The sequence below is a fragment of the Scyliorhinus canicula genome, chromosome 4 (assembly GCF_902713615.1).
Source record: "Scyliorhinus canicula chromosome 4, sScyCan1.1, whole genome shotgun sequence".
Lineage (NCBI taxonomy): Eukaryota > Metazoa > Chordata > Chondrichthyes > Carcharhiniformes > Scyliorhinidae > Scyliorhinus > Scyliorhinus canicula.
This window is the reverse complement of record NC_052149.1, coordinates 151,717,212-151,733,627: the sequence shown is the minus strand read 5'-3', so window position 1 is coordinate 151,733,627 and position 16,416 is coordinate 151,717,212. Positions and strand designations below refer to the sequence as shown.

The 16,416-nt window shown below is 44.4% G+C and overlaps 1 protein-coding gene across 1 annotated transcript; it reads right to left on the bottom strand.

Moving 5' to 3' along the window:
- Positions 1–14,647: 14,647 nt before the first annotated feature.
- LOC119964263 (ATP synthase subunit delta, mitochondrial-like) lies at positions 14,648–15,500 on the bottom strand. The gene is made up of 2 exons (XM_038793540.1): positions 15,465–15,500; positions 14,648–15,192 (listed from the first exon to the last, which is right to left on the bottom strand). The coding sequence occupies exons 1-2, from the start codon at positions 15,498–15,500 to the stop codon at positions 14,776–14,778; spliced, it is 453 nt and encodes a 150-aa protein (XP_038649468.1). The 3' UTR covers positions 14,648–14,775.
- Positions 15,501–16,416: the final 916 nt, after the last annotated feature.

The window sequence follows — 16,416 nt, the reverse complement described above, 5'->3', positions numbered from 1 at the left end:
GACCACACACAGCTGGTTACACACACACAGCATTTTATACACACGGCTGATTACACACACACAGACACACAGAGCTGGTCACACACACACAGGAATGCACAGATGATCACACACAGACCCACACAGCTGGCAACACACACACAGAGGCACACCGGTGTACATAGAACATAGAACTTAGAACAGTACAGCACAGAACAGGCCCTTCGACCCTCGATGTTGTGCCGAGCAATGATCACCCTACTCAAACCCACGTATCCACCCTATACCCGTAACCCAACAACCCCCCCCTTAACCTTACTTTTATTAGGACACTACGGGCAATTTAGCATGGCCAATCCACCTAACCCGCACATCTTTGGACTGTGGGAGGAAACCGGAGCACCCGGAGGAAACCCACGCACACAGGGGGAGGACGTGCAGACTCCACACCGTAAGTCTCACAGATGCACACACAGCTGATCACACACAGACACACGCATATATGGTCACACACACAGAGCTGTAGACGCACACAGATGCACACACACACATAAACACACCTGGACACACATACATGATTCACTGAGCTGGACACACGTGATTTATTAAGCTGGACACATGCTGTATGTGTGTGCGTACATGGGTTCTCCTAACTGGAGTGTCAGTTTTGGCTTCCTAACAAGCTATGCACTCTGACATATGAAACATTATACAACAGGTGCACCAAGTGCTATTGTTGAACTATCTGATATTTATGGCCTTGAGCTTGCAGAGGTGTATCCTTGGTTAGTAAGTAACACATTGACATTTATCACTTTTTAAACAGTGCAGAGTTCAGTTTAACTCATAACCAGTCCCCAGCCCATTGGGTGTAGCACCATTCATGACAGGAAATGAAAGCCAGTTGTCTGATAGATCACGTTTCTCTCATTTCTGGTCAATTAGCTTTTGTGGAAGCCATTCTTACCATTCTTTCTTTTATTAATACTATGGTGGTCATTGCTTCTCTGAATGTAATGGGCAGTGTAGGAACTAGAAACATGCTGAAATACCCCATAACCCATAAAGCAAAACAATTTAAAACCAAATTTCAACCATATTATATCTGACCCGGTAATGTAGAGTGAACTTTATTCTATATAACCTCTGTGATGCCTGGCCTGGGAGCGTTTGATGAGGCATTGTAGAGCGCGCGCTACTCAACATCGGGAAATAATGTGTCAGTCTCATTGTTGAAAACCCCAGTTGTCCGAGCATCCTCAGCCTTTTAGGAGAAAGAATTCCACCTTTGTACCACCCATTGTGGAAAAACTGCCACCTAATATCAATCTCGCACATACTGCCCCAATTGTTCTCCTGGACGTGGACTAATCAGAATTCTATCTCAAGTTTAGATATGACTATAAAGCAACAAAATGGCTGAGCTCACATAAAGTATGCGGACAATCAGATTGCAGTTTTGACAGTGACAACTGACAACTTTTTTTATCTCCTAGTAAAGGATCATGTAGGGAAGAGCGATCATAATATAATAGAATTTCACATTCAGTTTCAGGGTAAGAAACTTGGGTCTGAAATTAGTAAATTAAGTTTAAATATAGGGAATTACAAAGACATATGGACAGAGTAGGCTAAAGTGGGCTGAGAAAATAAGTTAAAAGGGAAGCAATGGCATTTCATAACTTTCAACAAAGATATCATCCATTTAGAAAGAAATACCATCAGTTGTTATCTTGCATCGGAAATTTTTATGTGGCACCTTATTGAATGACTTTAGGAAATCCAAATACATTAGAGTACTTGTTCTCCTTTATCCACCTTGGGTGCTACATCCTCTAAGACCTCTAATAAATTTGACAAACATAATTTCTCTACCATAAAACTCTCGTGACTGCTTAATATTATTATGATTTTCCAAATATGCTGTTACTACTTCCTTAAAAATAGATTCCAGAATCTCCCTAATGACTGATGTTTAGCTAACTAGCCTATTGTTTCCTGCTTGTTGTCTCCCAATTTTCTTCAACAGGGACATTACATTTGCAATTTTAAAACCTGCTGGGATCGTTCCAAAATATGGCAAACTTTAGAAGATTACAATCAATGCATCCACCAGTTCTCAGCCACATATTTCAAGACACTACAGTGTAGACCATAAGATCACAGGGACTTGTTAGCCTTTGGCTTCATTAGTACATTTTCTCTTGTGACAGTGTTTGATTGAAAAAGGTGCAATCTGTGGGCATGCTCTCTCTGCTTGCAAAAGACAAAAGTTTGAGGGACAGCCATTCCCTGGTTCATTCATCACGGCAATACCATGATCAATCAGAGTTGACCTGCTTGGTTTGAATTTAAACAAAAGCTTGGCACTTAACTATTCCCTGGTGCATTCTCCTTGACAACATCTCTAGCAATCAGAATCCATTGACCAACCAATCAGCACTCTATTCTCATGCAGCATAAATTGTTGTTTCCTTTAAAATTGGTATTCTTGCTAATCTGTCCTGATGAGTGCAAGAGGAAAAGCTTCAACAGCATGTCTCTTGTTTCAGCAATGCTCCTTTTCCTTTCTTCCTGTCCTTCCAAAAGGTCAAATACTTTTGAACGTTCAGGTCCCAGCCATGGTCACTTTGCAACCATGGGCGGGATGCTCTGACCCCCCGCCGGGTCGGAGAATCGCCCGGGGCCAGCGTCAATCCCGCCCCCGCCATGTCCCGAATTCTCCGCCAACCGGGATTCGGCGGGGGCGGGAATCGCGTGCGCCGGTCGGCGGGCCCCCCGCGGCGATTCTCCGGACCGCGATGGGCAAAAGTCCCGTCGCTGACAAGCCTCTCCTGCCGGCATGGATAAAACCACCTACCTGACCGGCGGAATTGGCAGCGCGGGGGCGGGTGCCGGGGTCCTGGGGGGGGGGGGGGGGGGGCACGGGGCGATCTGACCCCGGGTATCCGGTAAATTTCTCGAAATCAATTGCTCGAAAGCTAATTGCTCGAAGTCAGTTGATCGAAAAATTATTTCTCGAACTATCAATTGATCGAATGATAGATTGCTCGAAAAGCAGTACTTCAAAAAAGGTATACCCAAGATTAACAAGGTTCATTACATAAAAAAGCAACTAATAAAAACCAACAATTACAATTCATAATTTTATTAGTCTTTACAATTTATAAAAAGTTTAAAAGATTTTAGTAAGAAAAAAATAAAGTTAAAATTCAGGATTGCCAATATATGTTGGCTACTCCATTAGTATGCAATATTGTGTGCAACACTTCTTAAATATTCTTCTACATTTCCCGTTTCGTTATATTTTGATACAATATCCTGTAATCGTTGTGCGCAGTCACGGTATTTTTTTCTGCTCACAGCTGTACTCACACCTCCCACAAATTGTTCGATTTGCAACTCGTGTAAACTTTGCTCTCGCTTTAAGCCATCTATAAACTTCCAAATCGACGGATGACAAGCACTTAGTTGATGTTGGAAACTGTTGTGCCATCCCTCAATAGAATTGTTCGTTTTCGGCAATCCTTCTTTGACGTAATCGAAACAGTTCCACATTTCATGTTTAAATATAGGAGTACGTCTACGGTTGCGTCTATACGGCCGACCAATCCACGTATCTTCAAAGTAATCCACTACTCCTTGAAGTTCATCTGGAAAAATCTCATTTTCAGTTAAAGATTCAAATGTTGCCACAACATTGGGTATCGGTATAAATGCCAATGCAGATAAGAGACGAGCTTTAAAAGCAAATTCGGCATTGGTGTCGTATATAAGCTTTAGGCCACTTCCTTGAATTTTTCTGTAAAGGGTTTGACAAAAATGAAAAAAACACCCACGACATTTAGACATTGGAAATTCTTGTTCTATGGCCTTAACCATGGCCATTTCAAAATCAATCATTATTGTCAATGGCTGGAATATAGGGATTTTTTCTTTTAAAGCCATCAGGAACTTCCTATACGTTTCTTCAGTCTTGTTAGGTAGCAGTGCATATACAAGGGGTATAACATTACCTGATTTCACACCATGTATTGTATACAATTGAGCAAAAATCGAGGGCACAGTTTTAAATGTTCCATCAGCATACCAGTGCTCCGAACGTACTAAGATATCGAGATTCTTTTGGGTTGCAAAAATTAATATACGACCATTTGTGGGACCAGAGTCATAAATAAGGAATAAATCTCCTTTGCTGGTTTTTGTAAACTCTTCAGGGATATCAAGATCGAGGTAACTAGTAGGCAAAGCATGTCCAACATTCTTTCTTGCGCGTGTATTGCGTATGGTTCTTTTCATATTTTCTACTGAAGGGAGCTTCACAGCTGCAGCACCACTTACCTCTATTGAGGCACATGATACAATATATTGCGGTGTATCTCGACTATTCATCGCATGTTCTTTCACTTTCTCCATTGCTTTAGTAGCTTCAATTCCAGCAGCGTCTCCTGCATGGTTGTGATTCCCCGAGGGTTACCCTCGGGGCCCACCGATCGGCAGGCGGGCCTGTGCCGTAGAGGCACTCTTTTTCTTCCGCCTTCGCCATGGTCTTCACCATGACGGAGATGGAATAAACCCCCTCCCCTGCTCATGCGCCGGTATGATGTCAGCAGCCGCTGATGCTCCGGCGCATGTGCAGATTTACGCCGGCTGGCAAAGTCCTTTCGGCCCCGGCGGAGCAGGAACCACTCCAGCGTGGGCTTAGCCCCTCAATGTGAGGGCTTGGCCCCTAAAGGTGCAGAGACTTCCGCACCTTTGGGGCGGCCTGACGCCGGAGTGGTCCACGCCACACCAACACGCTGGGAACCCCCCGCTGGGTAGGGGAGAATCCCGGCCCATGTCTCTGAAATGGACGGCATACGATAGCATACTCATTTATTTCTATTTGTACTTACGGTTCATCCGGATTGTTATAAATGAGCAGATAATTATAAAACGGATGTTTGACCATGGAGGAAAGCACAGGGGAGCCTAATGCTGACTTCACATGATGTCCGCACGTATTTGTTTTGTCACCTGCTTAACCTGAGGCGTCAAAGACAAATTGGAGAGCTTTTAACTGTTGCTCTTATATAAGCTAACTCACCACAAAGCCCAAACATCAGGCCAGAGGCTGGGAATTCCGTGAAAAGTAAACCACCTCCTGACTCCCCAAGGTCTGCCTGTCCATCTCCAAGGCACAAGTCAGGGGTGTGAGGGAATACTGGATGAGTGCAGCTACAACATCTCTCAGAAGTGCGACACCACCCAAGATAAAGCAGCCCGTTTTATTGGCACTCCAACCACCACCTTAAACATTCACTCCCTTCACCACAGGCGCAGAGTGGCTGCAGTGTGTACCATCTGCCAGATGTACTGCAGCAACTCATCAAGACTCCCTCAACAGCACCTTCCAAATAAATCTATGTTCTCTATCAACAAGGGCAGTGGGCACATGGAAGCTTCACCAGCTGCAATTTCCCCTCCAAGCCAAACACCAGCCTGACTGGGAACTATTTTGCCGTTCCTTCACTGTTGCTGGTCAAAATCCTGGACCTCCCTTTCTCACAGCACTATGCCACATAGACTGCAATGGTTCAAGAAGGTGGCTCACCACCACCACTTGCGCAAGGGCAATTAGGGGTTGGCAATTAATGCTGGCCTTACCAATAACATCCACATCCTATTAATTTTTTTTTTTGTTAATTTAGATTACCCAATTATTTTTTCCAATCAAGGGGCAATTTAGCGTAGCCACTCCACCTACTCTGCACATTGTTTTGGGTTGTGGGGGCGAAACCCACGCAGACACGGGGAGAATGTGCAAACTCCACACGGACAGTGACCCAGGGCCGGGATTCGAACCTGGGACCTCAGCGTCGTGAGGCAGCAGTGCTAACCACTGTGCCACCGTGCTGCCCGCACATCCCATTAATGAGTAAAACTTACCCATTTCATTCCTTTTAAAGTTGAACAGAGTTGAAAGAGGTTCTCAGTAGGATAAGTAACTCTAAAAGAGGTGGGGGCGGGTTTCCATGTAATATATGTGTATAATTGTGCAATTGTGAAGTATACATGTGACCGTACAATTAATTGTACAAGGGCTTCATGACATATGTGATCTGCATCGATATGTGTAACAACTTTATAAAATCTATTTTCTCAAGAATCTCACTTTAAAAATCACCACAAACAAAGGTGAGAGAGGAATTGGAAGAAAAAAAGAGAACACTTCAGCACACTGTACAGAGTATCAAGCTTCTCACAGCCAAGGAGTGTTTATGGCCACCTGACTGATTTATTTACATATCACTGACAAAATGAAAGGTGGCAATGAAAATGTAATCAGAGTATTTTCCCAGGTAGTGGCGCAGGGCCAAGGTAGCTCATTTGCCAGATTTCGGTCTTGTTGTTTATCAGATTGCAAGCAGGTGAGTAGTGGTAACTAGGAAATCAACTGTGCCCTACAAAAACAACATGTCCTTTGTTGTGTATTCATATTTGTTCCTGGTTGGAACAAGGTCACTTTAAGAGTCTGATCACGCGCCGTACTGATGGTGTCATCAGCCATTGACGCAGGCAAACGAGCAGTTATCCTAACGGTCGGTAGAGTAAACACCTTTCCAATAATGCACTTCGGTGGGATTCTCCAACCCTCCGGGGGGGTCGGAGAATCGCCCGGGGCCGGCGTCAATCCCACCTCTGCCGTGTCCCGAATTCTCCGCCCCCCCGAGATTCGGTGGGGGCAGGACTCGCGCCGCGCCGGTCAGCAGGCCCCCGTGCCGGTCAGCGGGCCCCCCGCAGCGATTCCCCGGCCGATGGGCCGAAGTCCTGCCGCTGACAGGCCTCTCCCACCAGCATGGATTAAACGACCTACCTGGCAGGCGGGATTGACGGCGCGGGTGGGCTCCGGGGTCCTGGCGGGGGGGATCTGATCCCGGGGGGGGTCTCCCCCGTTGGTCTGGCCCGCGATCGGAGCCCACCGATCAGCGGGCGGGCCTGTGCCGTGGGGTCACTCTTTTTCTTCTGCCTTCGCCATGGTCTTCACCATGGCAGGGGCGGAAGAGAGCCCCTCCCCTGCGCATGCGCCGGTATGACATCAGCAGCCGCTGACGCTCTTGCACATGCGCGGACTTATGCTGGCCGGCGAAGTCCTTTCGGCCCCAGCTGACGTGGCGCCAAAGGCCGTTCACGCCAACCGGCGGAGTGGGAACCACTCCGGCGCAGGCCTAGCCCTTCAATGTGAGGGCTTGGCCCCTAAACCGCACCTTTGGGGCGCTCGACGCCGGAGTGGTTCATGCCACTCCGACACGCCGGGATTCCCCGCCCCGCCGGGTAGGGGAAAATCCCGGCCCTTGTTTGTTTGTACCTTTGTGATCTGCAAGCCTATCCTTTAAAAATACCGCAAAGAAAACTGGCAATGAGGAGGTCGCAACCACACTGGTAGACTCGGAGTTAAAAAAAAGTAAAGAAAAATCATTGATCGGTGCGCAGTCATGCGAAAACGATTTAGAAGCTAAACATTTTGCTACCATAGAATCATAGAATTTACAATGCAGAAGGAGGCCATTCGGCCCATCGAGCCTGCACCGGCCCTTGGAAAGAACACCCACTTAAGCCCACGGCCCCATCCCATCCTCGTAACTCAACCTAATCTTTTGAACACTAAGGGGCAATTCAGTATGGCTAATCCATCCAACCTCCACATCTTCAGATTGTGGGAGGAATAAGGAGCACCCGGAGGAAACCTGCCCAGACACGGGGAGAAAGTGCAAACTCCACACAGACATTCACCCTAGGCAGAAATTGAACCCAGGACCCAGGAGCTGTGAGGCAGCAGTGTTGACCACTGTGCCACCTTGCCGCCCAAAACTGGCATTGGGAGCAGCCATCAAGGAACCAAAATTTAAATGTAGATTTTGGAGGAAACAACATCAAAAAGAAGCTCATCACATGCCCTGCCCGGAAAGATTTGGAACAGTACAGAGCGCTCTGTGAGTACCAAGTGCCCTGCAATGATTGTTTAGAGCTGGGGGTGTTCAAAACCTTGGAATGATCCGGCTGAGCGCAAGGGTATCTTGTTTAAAAAGACAACCGAGGCAGTGCTGAAGACTTTGTGGCACATTGTGCTTACACAAGCCCTTTCCATGGTAAAGATTATGGGAATTCTTGGCGCTGTGGGACCTTATGAAGAGTTCACCAAGTGGTATTGCTTATACACAGAAAGATTTGGTTACTTTGTCCAAGAGAATAAAATTGCAACAGATATTGTGGTCCCAACTTTCCTGAATACAGTGGGGGGGGGACATTAAACCTCCTGCCAGAAACACCAAGCTTGAAAATCTATGATCAGATTGTGAAGATATTGCACAGCCTCTTCTCACCGAAACCTTTGGATTTTCCGAGAGTTTCAGGCTCCATAAACTGAACCAAGAAGAAGGTGAATCAATCACAGAGTCCGTAGCTGCTTTGAAGAAATTAGCTGAATTTCTGTGATTTTGGAGATCCCTTTAGAGACAAACTAGTGTGTGGGTTAAGAAGCAAAGTTAACCAAAAAAGGCTGTTCACTGAAAGCAAGTTAAACCTAAAAAAGGCTCGAGAAGTCACATTCTCAATGGAATTAGCATATAAGGAAGCCCAACCGTTAAGACTGATCACCAGAATCCATAAAATGTCGACTGAGACCCGAAAACACGTTTGAAATTGCCACCGGTGTGCAAAAACTGGACAGGCAACAGCAGGCTGCTGGTGCAGAGTCACAAAATGCAGGAATTATGGTAACAAGAGGCACATCGCATGTGCATGTTAGGGGAAGAAACAAGAAGTTCCAAATAAGGAATATCAAAAGCAAGAGCAAGAGTGTGTCAAATGGAAAACCGAATAGAGGAAAAAGGATCCACATGGTACAAAAAGGGGGTGATAAAGGACCTGATTGACAGCCAGATGAAGAACTGTCATTGAACGTACTGGCCACTACAGGCCCAACAAACTATTACTGGATCACTTCTTTACTGGCCGGAAAACCGGTGAAAATGGACACTGGAGCAGCAGATTCGTTGGTACCAGAAGTTGTTTACCATGAGAAACTATGACATATCATCTTAAAACCCTCAAACATATTAAAAATCTATACTGGAGAAGTGGTTCCTTTGAGGGGCTGCTTTGCTATAAATGTGCAGTTAAATGGACAGACAAACAGCAACAACAACAAAGAACAATACAGCACAGGAAGAGGCCATTCGGCCCTCCAAGCCTGTACCGGTCATGATACTAACCTTTGCCAAAACCCTCAGCACTTCCTGATGCCATATCCCTCCATACACATCCTATCCATGTATTTGTCACCACAGACATATTCATGTATGTCACTAAAGGTAACTATCCAGCCCTAGCTGAGAGGACCTGGCTGGAGAGAATCACGCTAAATTGCACCCAGGTGAATCTCATGTCGGAGTCCGAAGCAGGTCTAAGGTTTTGTTGAAAATTTTAAAGAAACATACTATTATTTTTAATGGAGAGCTAGGAAGCATGAAAGAGATCTCAGTCAAGCTACAGATTAAGGATAATAGCCACTCAAGATGCCTAAAGGCTGGGCAGCATGGTGACACAGTGGTTAGCACTGCTGCCTCATGGCGCCTAGGTCCCAGGTTCGATCTCGATCCTGGGTCACTGTCCATGTGGAGTTTGCACATTCTCCCCGTTTCTGCATGTGTCTCACCCCCACAACCCCAAAAATGTGCAGTATAGGTGGATTGGCTGTACTAAATTGCCCCTTAATTGCAAAAATAAAATTGGATACTCTAAATTTATTTAAATAAAAGATGCTTAAAGGCTAGGTCAGTGCCATATGCCCTCAAACCTATGATAGAGGGGCAGCAGGGTAGCATGGTGGTTAGCATAAATGCTTCACAGCTCCAGGGTCCCAGGTTCGATTCCCGGCTGGGTCACTGTCTGTGTGGAGTCTGCACGTCCTCCCCCTGTGTGCGTGGGTTTCCTCCGGGTGCTCCGGTTTCCTCCCACAGTCCAAAGATGTGCGGGTTAGGTGGATTGGCCATGCTAAATTGCCCGTAGTGTCCTAATAAAAAGTAAGGTTAAGGGGGGGTTGTTGGGTTACGGGTATAGGGTGGATATGTCGGTTTGAGTAGGGTGATCATGGATCGGCACAACATTGAGGGCCGAAGGGCCTGTTCTGTGCTGTACTGTTCTATGTTCTAGAGGCAGAATTAGAGAAGTTGGTCACGGTGGGGGTCTTTAAACCCATTCATGTAAGTGATAGAACACGTGATGAAGAAAGATGGTTTGGTATGCATATGTGGTGTTCAAAATGAAAAATGAAAATGAAATTAAATTATTATTATTAAATTATTATTATTAAATTATTATTAAATTAAATTAAATTATTATTATTAAATTACTATGGAAGGTTTGTCCTTAATTAGCAACCGTTCTCGAGTATTTGGGCCTTTAGTTCTTAAGCCTTTAGTTCTTAAGCCTTCAGCCTCAAGGTGGAGAGATGGCAGATGTTTTTCAAGTCACTACAATTTGGTACTGAGTGCAGAACCTCTGTTTTCTATTGGTTATATATTTACTGGGTTGGCTGGAGGCCAGCATTTCAGTAAAGTATTCTTTAGTCAAGCTTACCTCCAGATAAATATGGATCCAGATTCACAACAATATTTGACAACCGTTACACACAATAACAATAATCACTTATTGTCACAAGTCGGCTTCAGTGAAGTTACTGTGAAAAGCCCCTAGTCGCCACATTCGGACGTCTGTTTGGGGAGGTCGGTACGAGAATTGAATCCGCGCTGTTCTAAATTACAAGGCAGCTGTTTAGCCCACTGTGATAAACTAAAGGACTATTCAGAGATAAAAGACTTCCATTTGACATCATGTCCTCACATGCGTTGTTCCAACGTGCCATTGACCAAGTTCTAAGGAACCAGAAGGAGTCCGGTGCTACGACGATATCTTAGTTATTGAAAAGAATGAAGAAAAGTATCTTCGAAATTTAGATACTACACTCTTGAGACTGGAAGATTACCAACTACGAGATGGAAGGATAAATATGAATTCTTCAAATCTTCTATTGAATCCATGGGGCACGTCATAGATGCAAAGGGACTGCACAAAACACCTTCAAAAGTAAAAGCCATATCTGAGGCACCTGCATCTCAAAATGTAAATCAACTTCGATCATTTTTGGGTTTATTAAATTATTATGGAAGGTTTGTCCTTAATCTAGCAACCGTTCTCAAGCCTTTGGGCCTTTAGTTCTTTAGTTCTCAAGCCTTTAGTTCTTAAGCTTTTAGTTCTTAAGCCTTTAGCCTCAAGGTGGAGAGATGGCAGATAGAGTTTAATTCGGATAAATGTGAGGTAATGCATTTTGGAAAGTCTAATACTGGTAGGGAATATAAAGTGAATGGTAGAACCCTCAAGGGTATTGACAGTCAGAGAGATCTAGGTGCACAGGTCCACAGGTCACTGAAAGGGGCAACACAGGTGGAGAAGGTAGTCAAGAAGGCATACGGCATGCTTGCCTTCATTGGCCGGGGCACTGAGTATAGAAATTGGCAAGTCATGTTGCAGCTGTATAGAACCTTAGTTAGGCCACACTTGGAGTATAGTGTTCAATTCTGGTCGCCAATCTACCAGAAGGATGTGGAGGCTTTAGAGAGGGTGCAAAAGAGATTTACCAGGATGTTGCCTGGTATGAAGGGCATTAGCTATGAGGAGAGGTTGAATAAACTCGGTTTGTTCTCATTTGAACGAAGGAGGTTGAGGGCTGACCTGATAGAGGTCGACAGAATTATGAGGGCATGGACAGAGTGGATAGTCAGGGACATTTTCCCAGGGTAGAGGGGTCAATCACTAGGGGGCATAGGTTTAAGGTGCGAGGGGCAAGGTTTAGAGGAGATGTAAGAGGCAAGTTTTTTACACAGAGGGTAGTGGGTACCTGGAACCCGCTGCCGGAGGAGGTGGTGGAAGCAGGGACGATAGTGACATTTCAGGGGCATTTTGACAAATACATGAATAGGATGGGAATAGAGGGATACGGACCCCGGAAATGTAAAAGATTTTAGTTTAGACGGGCAGCATGGTCGGCGCAGGCTTGGAGGGCTGAAGGGCCTGTTCCTGTGCTTCACTTTTCTTTGTTCTTTGTTCTTTACACAACTTATTGTGTCAAAACAGGAAAAGGAAATGGGTGGATCAGAGTGAGAAAGCCAAAGAGGAACTACTAAAGTCAGAAGTTCTGACACCCTTTGATCCGAAGTTACCCTTGCAACGGGCTTGCGACACATCACCTTATGGGGTGGGAGCAGTGGTTTCTCACATGATGCCCAATGGTGAAGAGAAGCCAATAGTGTTTGTCTCAAAATCCTGAACAAAGCAGAAATGAACAATGCCCAGATAGAGACGGAAGCTCTAGGCATAATTTTCAGAATCAAATGATTTTACCAATACCTAATAAGGAAAGAAATTTACTTCACTGCAGGTCATCGACCACTGACAATGATACTCGGGCTGCACACTGATATTCCCTTTCTAGTGGTGAACCGGATGTAGAGATGGGCATTGCTGTTGTCAGCACGATAAAATATCGTAAATCAAATCTCCATGGGAACGCTAATGTGCTCTCCAGATTACCTTTACTGAACGAGCCATTTATGAATACTTGGAGTGGTAATACTTTCCATTTCAAAGTAGTCGATAATCCTCCTCTATACAAAAAGTATGCTAGAAATAATTCACTACTGTTGAAAGTTATGGACATGGTACTTTGTGGCAAGACCAGGGGAGCAAACGTGAGTTACCCTGTTACCCGAAGATTTGAACTATCCAAACAAGATTGTCTCCTCTGGGGAATGAGGGTCATATTTCCACAATTGTTGAGGAAATGTGTCCTGAATCAACTTCATGAAGGTCATTGTGGGATAGTAAGGATGAAGGAGATAGTCAGAAGCTATTCTTGCTGGTCAGGACTTGATAACAAATGCAAGGAAAGATGGGCATGTGTTTGTACAAAGGTTCAAAGCCTGCTGCCACTAGTGCCAGTACACCCATGGAACTTACCAGAAGGACCATGGCAATGGGTCCATATAGATTATGCTGGACCATTCAAAGGATGAATGTTTTTCATTGTGGTAGACTCGCACTCAAAATGGCCTGAAGTCGCCATTATAAAGATTATGTCCTTGGAGAGAACAATCAAAAGACTGGGTTAGATTTTTGCAAGCTTCAGTTCCCCTGAACAACTTATTAGCAACACTAGACCACTGCTCATTTCGCAAGAGTTCACAAATTGAGAATGGAATCCAAAACACCTGATACGCTCCTTTTATCCTTTCACAAATGGGCTGGCTGAAAGGTTTGTTCAGGCAATGAAGCATTCATTGAAGGAAACTTGTGAGCAAGGATCATTGTCTAAAAGACTAAGTCAATTCTTGAGGGCGTACAGGAATACAACACGATTGACAACCCAAAGTTCTCGAGCATTATTCATGGTAAACATCAGTTATGCACAGGGTTTGATTTGCTGAAGATGCCTAAGTCAAGAGAAATTATTGAGAAGAAACAGCAAAATCAGTTTTTGCGACATGAGAACAAGGCTAAATGCTGTGCATTTTCAGCATGGTTCGGAAGTTTTGGCGAGGAACTATACCACCAGTGAGAAGTGGATATCTGCCATCATCTCAGCACAGACAGGACCAATCTACACCATTCAAACTCAGGACAATGTAGTGTGGAGGAGAAACACAGATCAACTTCTTAAAAACTAGAACTAGCCTGAAAGAGACAGAGTCGACCAAGATTCTGCAACAAACTGTGCCAGGTGAAGACGTAGATGGCATGTTCTGCACCCTGGCCGTTATGAATGATGCACGACAAAACATCTAGTTTAAATCATTTATAATGAAACAACTGCGTGGTAAAGATAACTGGAATAAGTAAATAACAATCTACTAACACTAACTAACTATCAGAGAGCTCCTGCAAAATACATCTATCCACCAGCACGACTTACTCCCAACTGCCTCGAGGCACAGAGCCGCATGGTGGATTTACATTGCCACACTGCCACCAACTGGTCAGAGGTCGTGTATAATATTATATACAGAATGTCTTTATGCACATCATCACAGTAGATATTCCTGAGAACCTGACAATAGAAGAAACAACTGTGGAAGACAGTACCTCAGTTGAGGACACTTCAATATCGAGTTAACCTCCAAACAATCAATCGACTCCGGTTGAGACAACTGTGGACAATGTCCAAATTAAACCAAAAGCACCAGAGGTTGCAGTCAACACGAAAAAGCAAATACCTGAGGTTCACCGAAAACCACACAGGAATCAACATCCTCTGAAACATCAAACTTATTGACTATTGTGTTTATTAATTGTTCATATTGTAAATTTTAATTGTTAACATTATATTGTGTTTCATTGCAGTAACCTCTAATGTCAAGGCGGAGAAAAGTGTTGTGTTATGATCTTTATTCCTAGTTGGAACAAGGTCACTTTCGGTCACATACTTCTTCCATCAGGCAAGTCTTCTTCCATTGGGCAGGAGATACAAAAGTCTGAGAACACACACGCACAGATTCAAAAACAGCTTCTGCCCCGCTGTTACCAGACTCCTAATAACCCTCTTATGGACTGACCTGATTTTTAATTTAAAAAATTTTTTTTTTTGGTTGTCATATATTTATTTTTATGAATTCATCCCACTTTACTGTACAGTGTTGTCGTCTTCCCAAATGAAGGTGAAGTAATCCGCTTCAGGACACACAGTTCGCCCTATTGATCAAGTCACTCCAGGGCTTTTATGATTGCTTCATGAGCTTCTATACTAATTAAGACCTCAGCCCGTTCTATCTCACCAGAGGCTGATGATAGTTCAGCATTAGCCTTGTCCAGGTTAGCCTTTGCAGCAGTTATGTCTAATTCATCCAGAGCTGCTGCTTCTTCAGCCAAGAGTTGAACTGATGAGTCTGCATTCACTGTCATAGAACCACTGCTCACAAAATACTTGGACTGTGCACCCTCTTCATCAAACACGGTTACAATTCCAGGTTTTAGCACCTGTAGCGTGGGTACATGGGCCGGTAGAATGCCAAAGTTTCCGGTCATTGTTGGAACATCAACTTGTTTCACATTGGCTTCCATATAATACACCTCGGTGGGCGAGGCGAATGTGAAAGACATCCCACCGGCCGAAGACGGCACCTGATTAATATTACACTCTTGTATGCTTCACCCGATGCTGGTGTCTGTGTATTTACATTGTGTACCTTGTGTTGCCCTATTATGTATTTTCTTTTTATTTTATTTTCATGTACTAAATGATCTGTTTGAGCTGCTGGCAGAAAAATACTGTACCTCGGTACAAGTGACAATAAACAAATCCAAATCCAAATCCACATGGCATATTGATGATATCATTGGCCATTTGCATGGGCATGTGGGCAGTCTATCCCAACTGCCTGTAGAGTAAATACCTTTCCAATAAAGCTCTTGCTTGTTTGCACCTTCATGGTCTGGTAAGCCTATCCTTCAAAAATACCACGCCCTTCTTTATTTACAACAAACACTTGCATTTATCCAGGAACATACGTACGAAGAGACGTACATACGAATTAGGAACAGGAGTGGTCCACTCGGCCCTTTGAGCCTGCCCCACCATTCCTGCCTATCCCTGATAACCTTTCACCCCATTGTTAATCAAGAATCTATCTGACTCTGCGTTAAAAATATTCAAAGACTCTGCTTCCTCTGCGTTTTGAGGAAGAGAGTGTCAGAGACTCACAACTCTCTGAGAAAAAATATATCTCTTCATCTCTGTCTTAAATGAGCGACTCCTTATTTGTACATACCATTATAGTAGAAAATGACTCATGGTGCTTTACAGGAGCAGGATCAAGTTAAAACTGAGTGCCGGGAATTATCTGTGCGATGAGCAATGCCGCTGTACTCTATATGGTTTCTGGGATGCTTTCTCTCCCACCTCCCCTAAAATAATTTTCCCCATTCATCCCACTGATAGCTTTGGATCCAAAGCCAGGGGAGAAAATAAAGTTTATATTTATATACCTTTCACGGCTATAAGACCTCGTCGAGTGATCTGCACCAAACAGAATACCTTTGAAGTGTAGTCATGGTTGTTATGTAGGAAATGCAGCAGCCAGTCTGTGCACATCAAGTGATGTGATAATGGTCAGATATTCTGTTCTTGTGATGTTGACTGAGGGGCAAATATTGGCCAAGACACCCGAAAAACTCCCCTGCTCTTTTGCGCAAAATGTTATAGGAGTTTTACCTCTATCTGAGAAGGCCGATGGTACCTGGGTTTAATATCTCATTCGAAATACAGTACCTCCAGCAGTGCAGCACTTCCTCAGCACTGCAAATAGAATGTCTGCCTTGTTTTTTGTGCTCAAACACCGAGAGTGG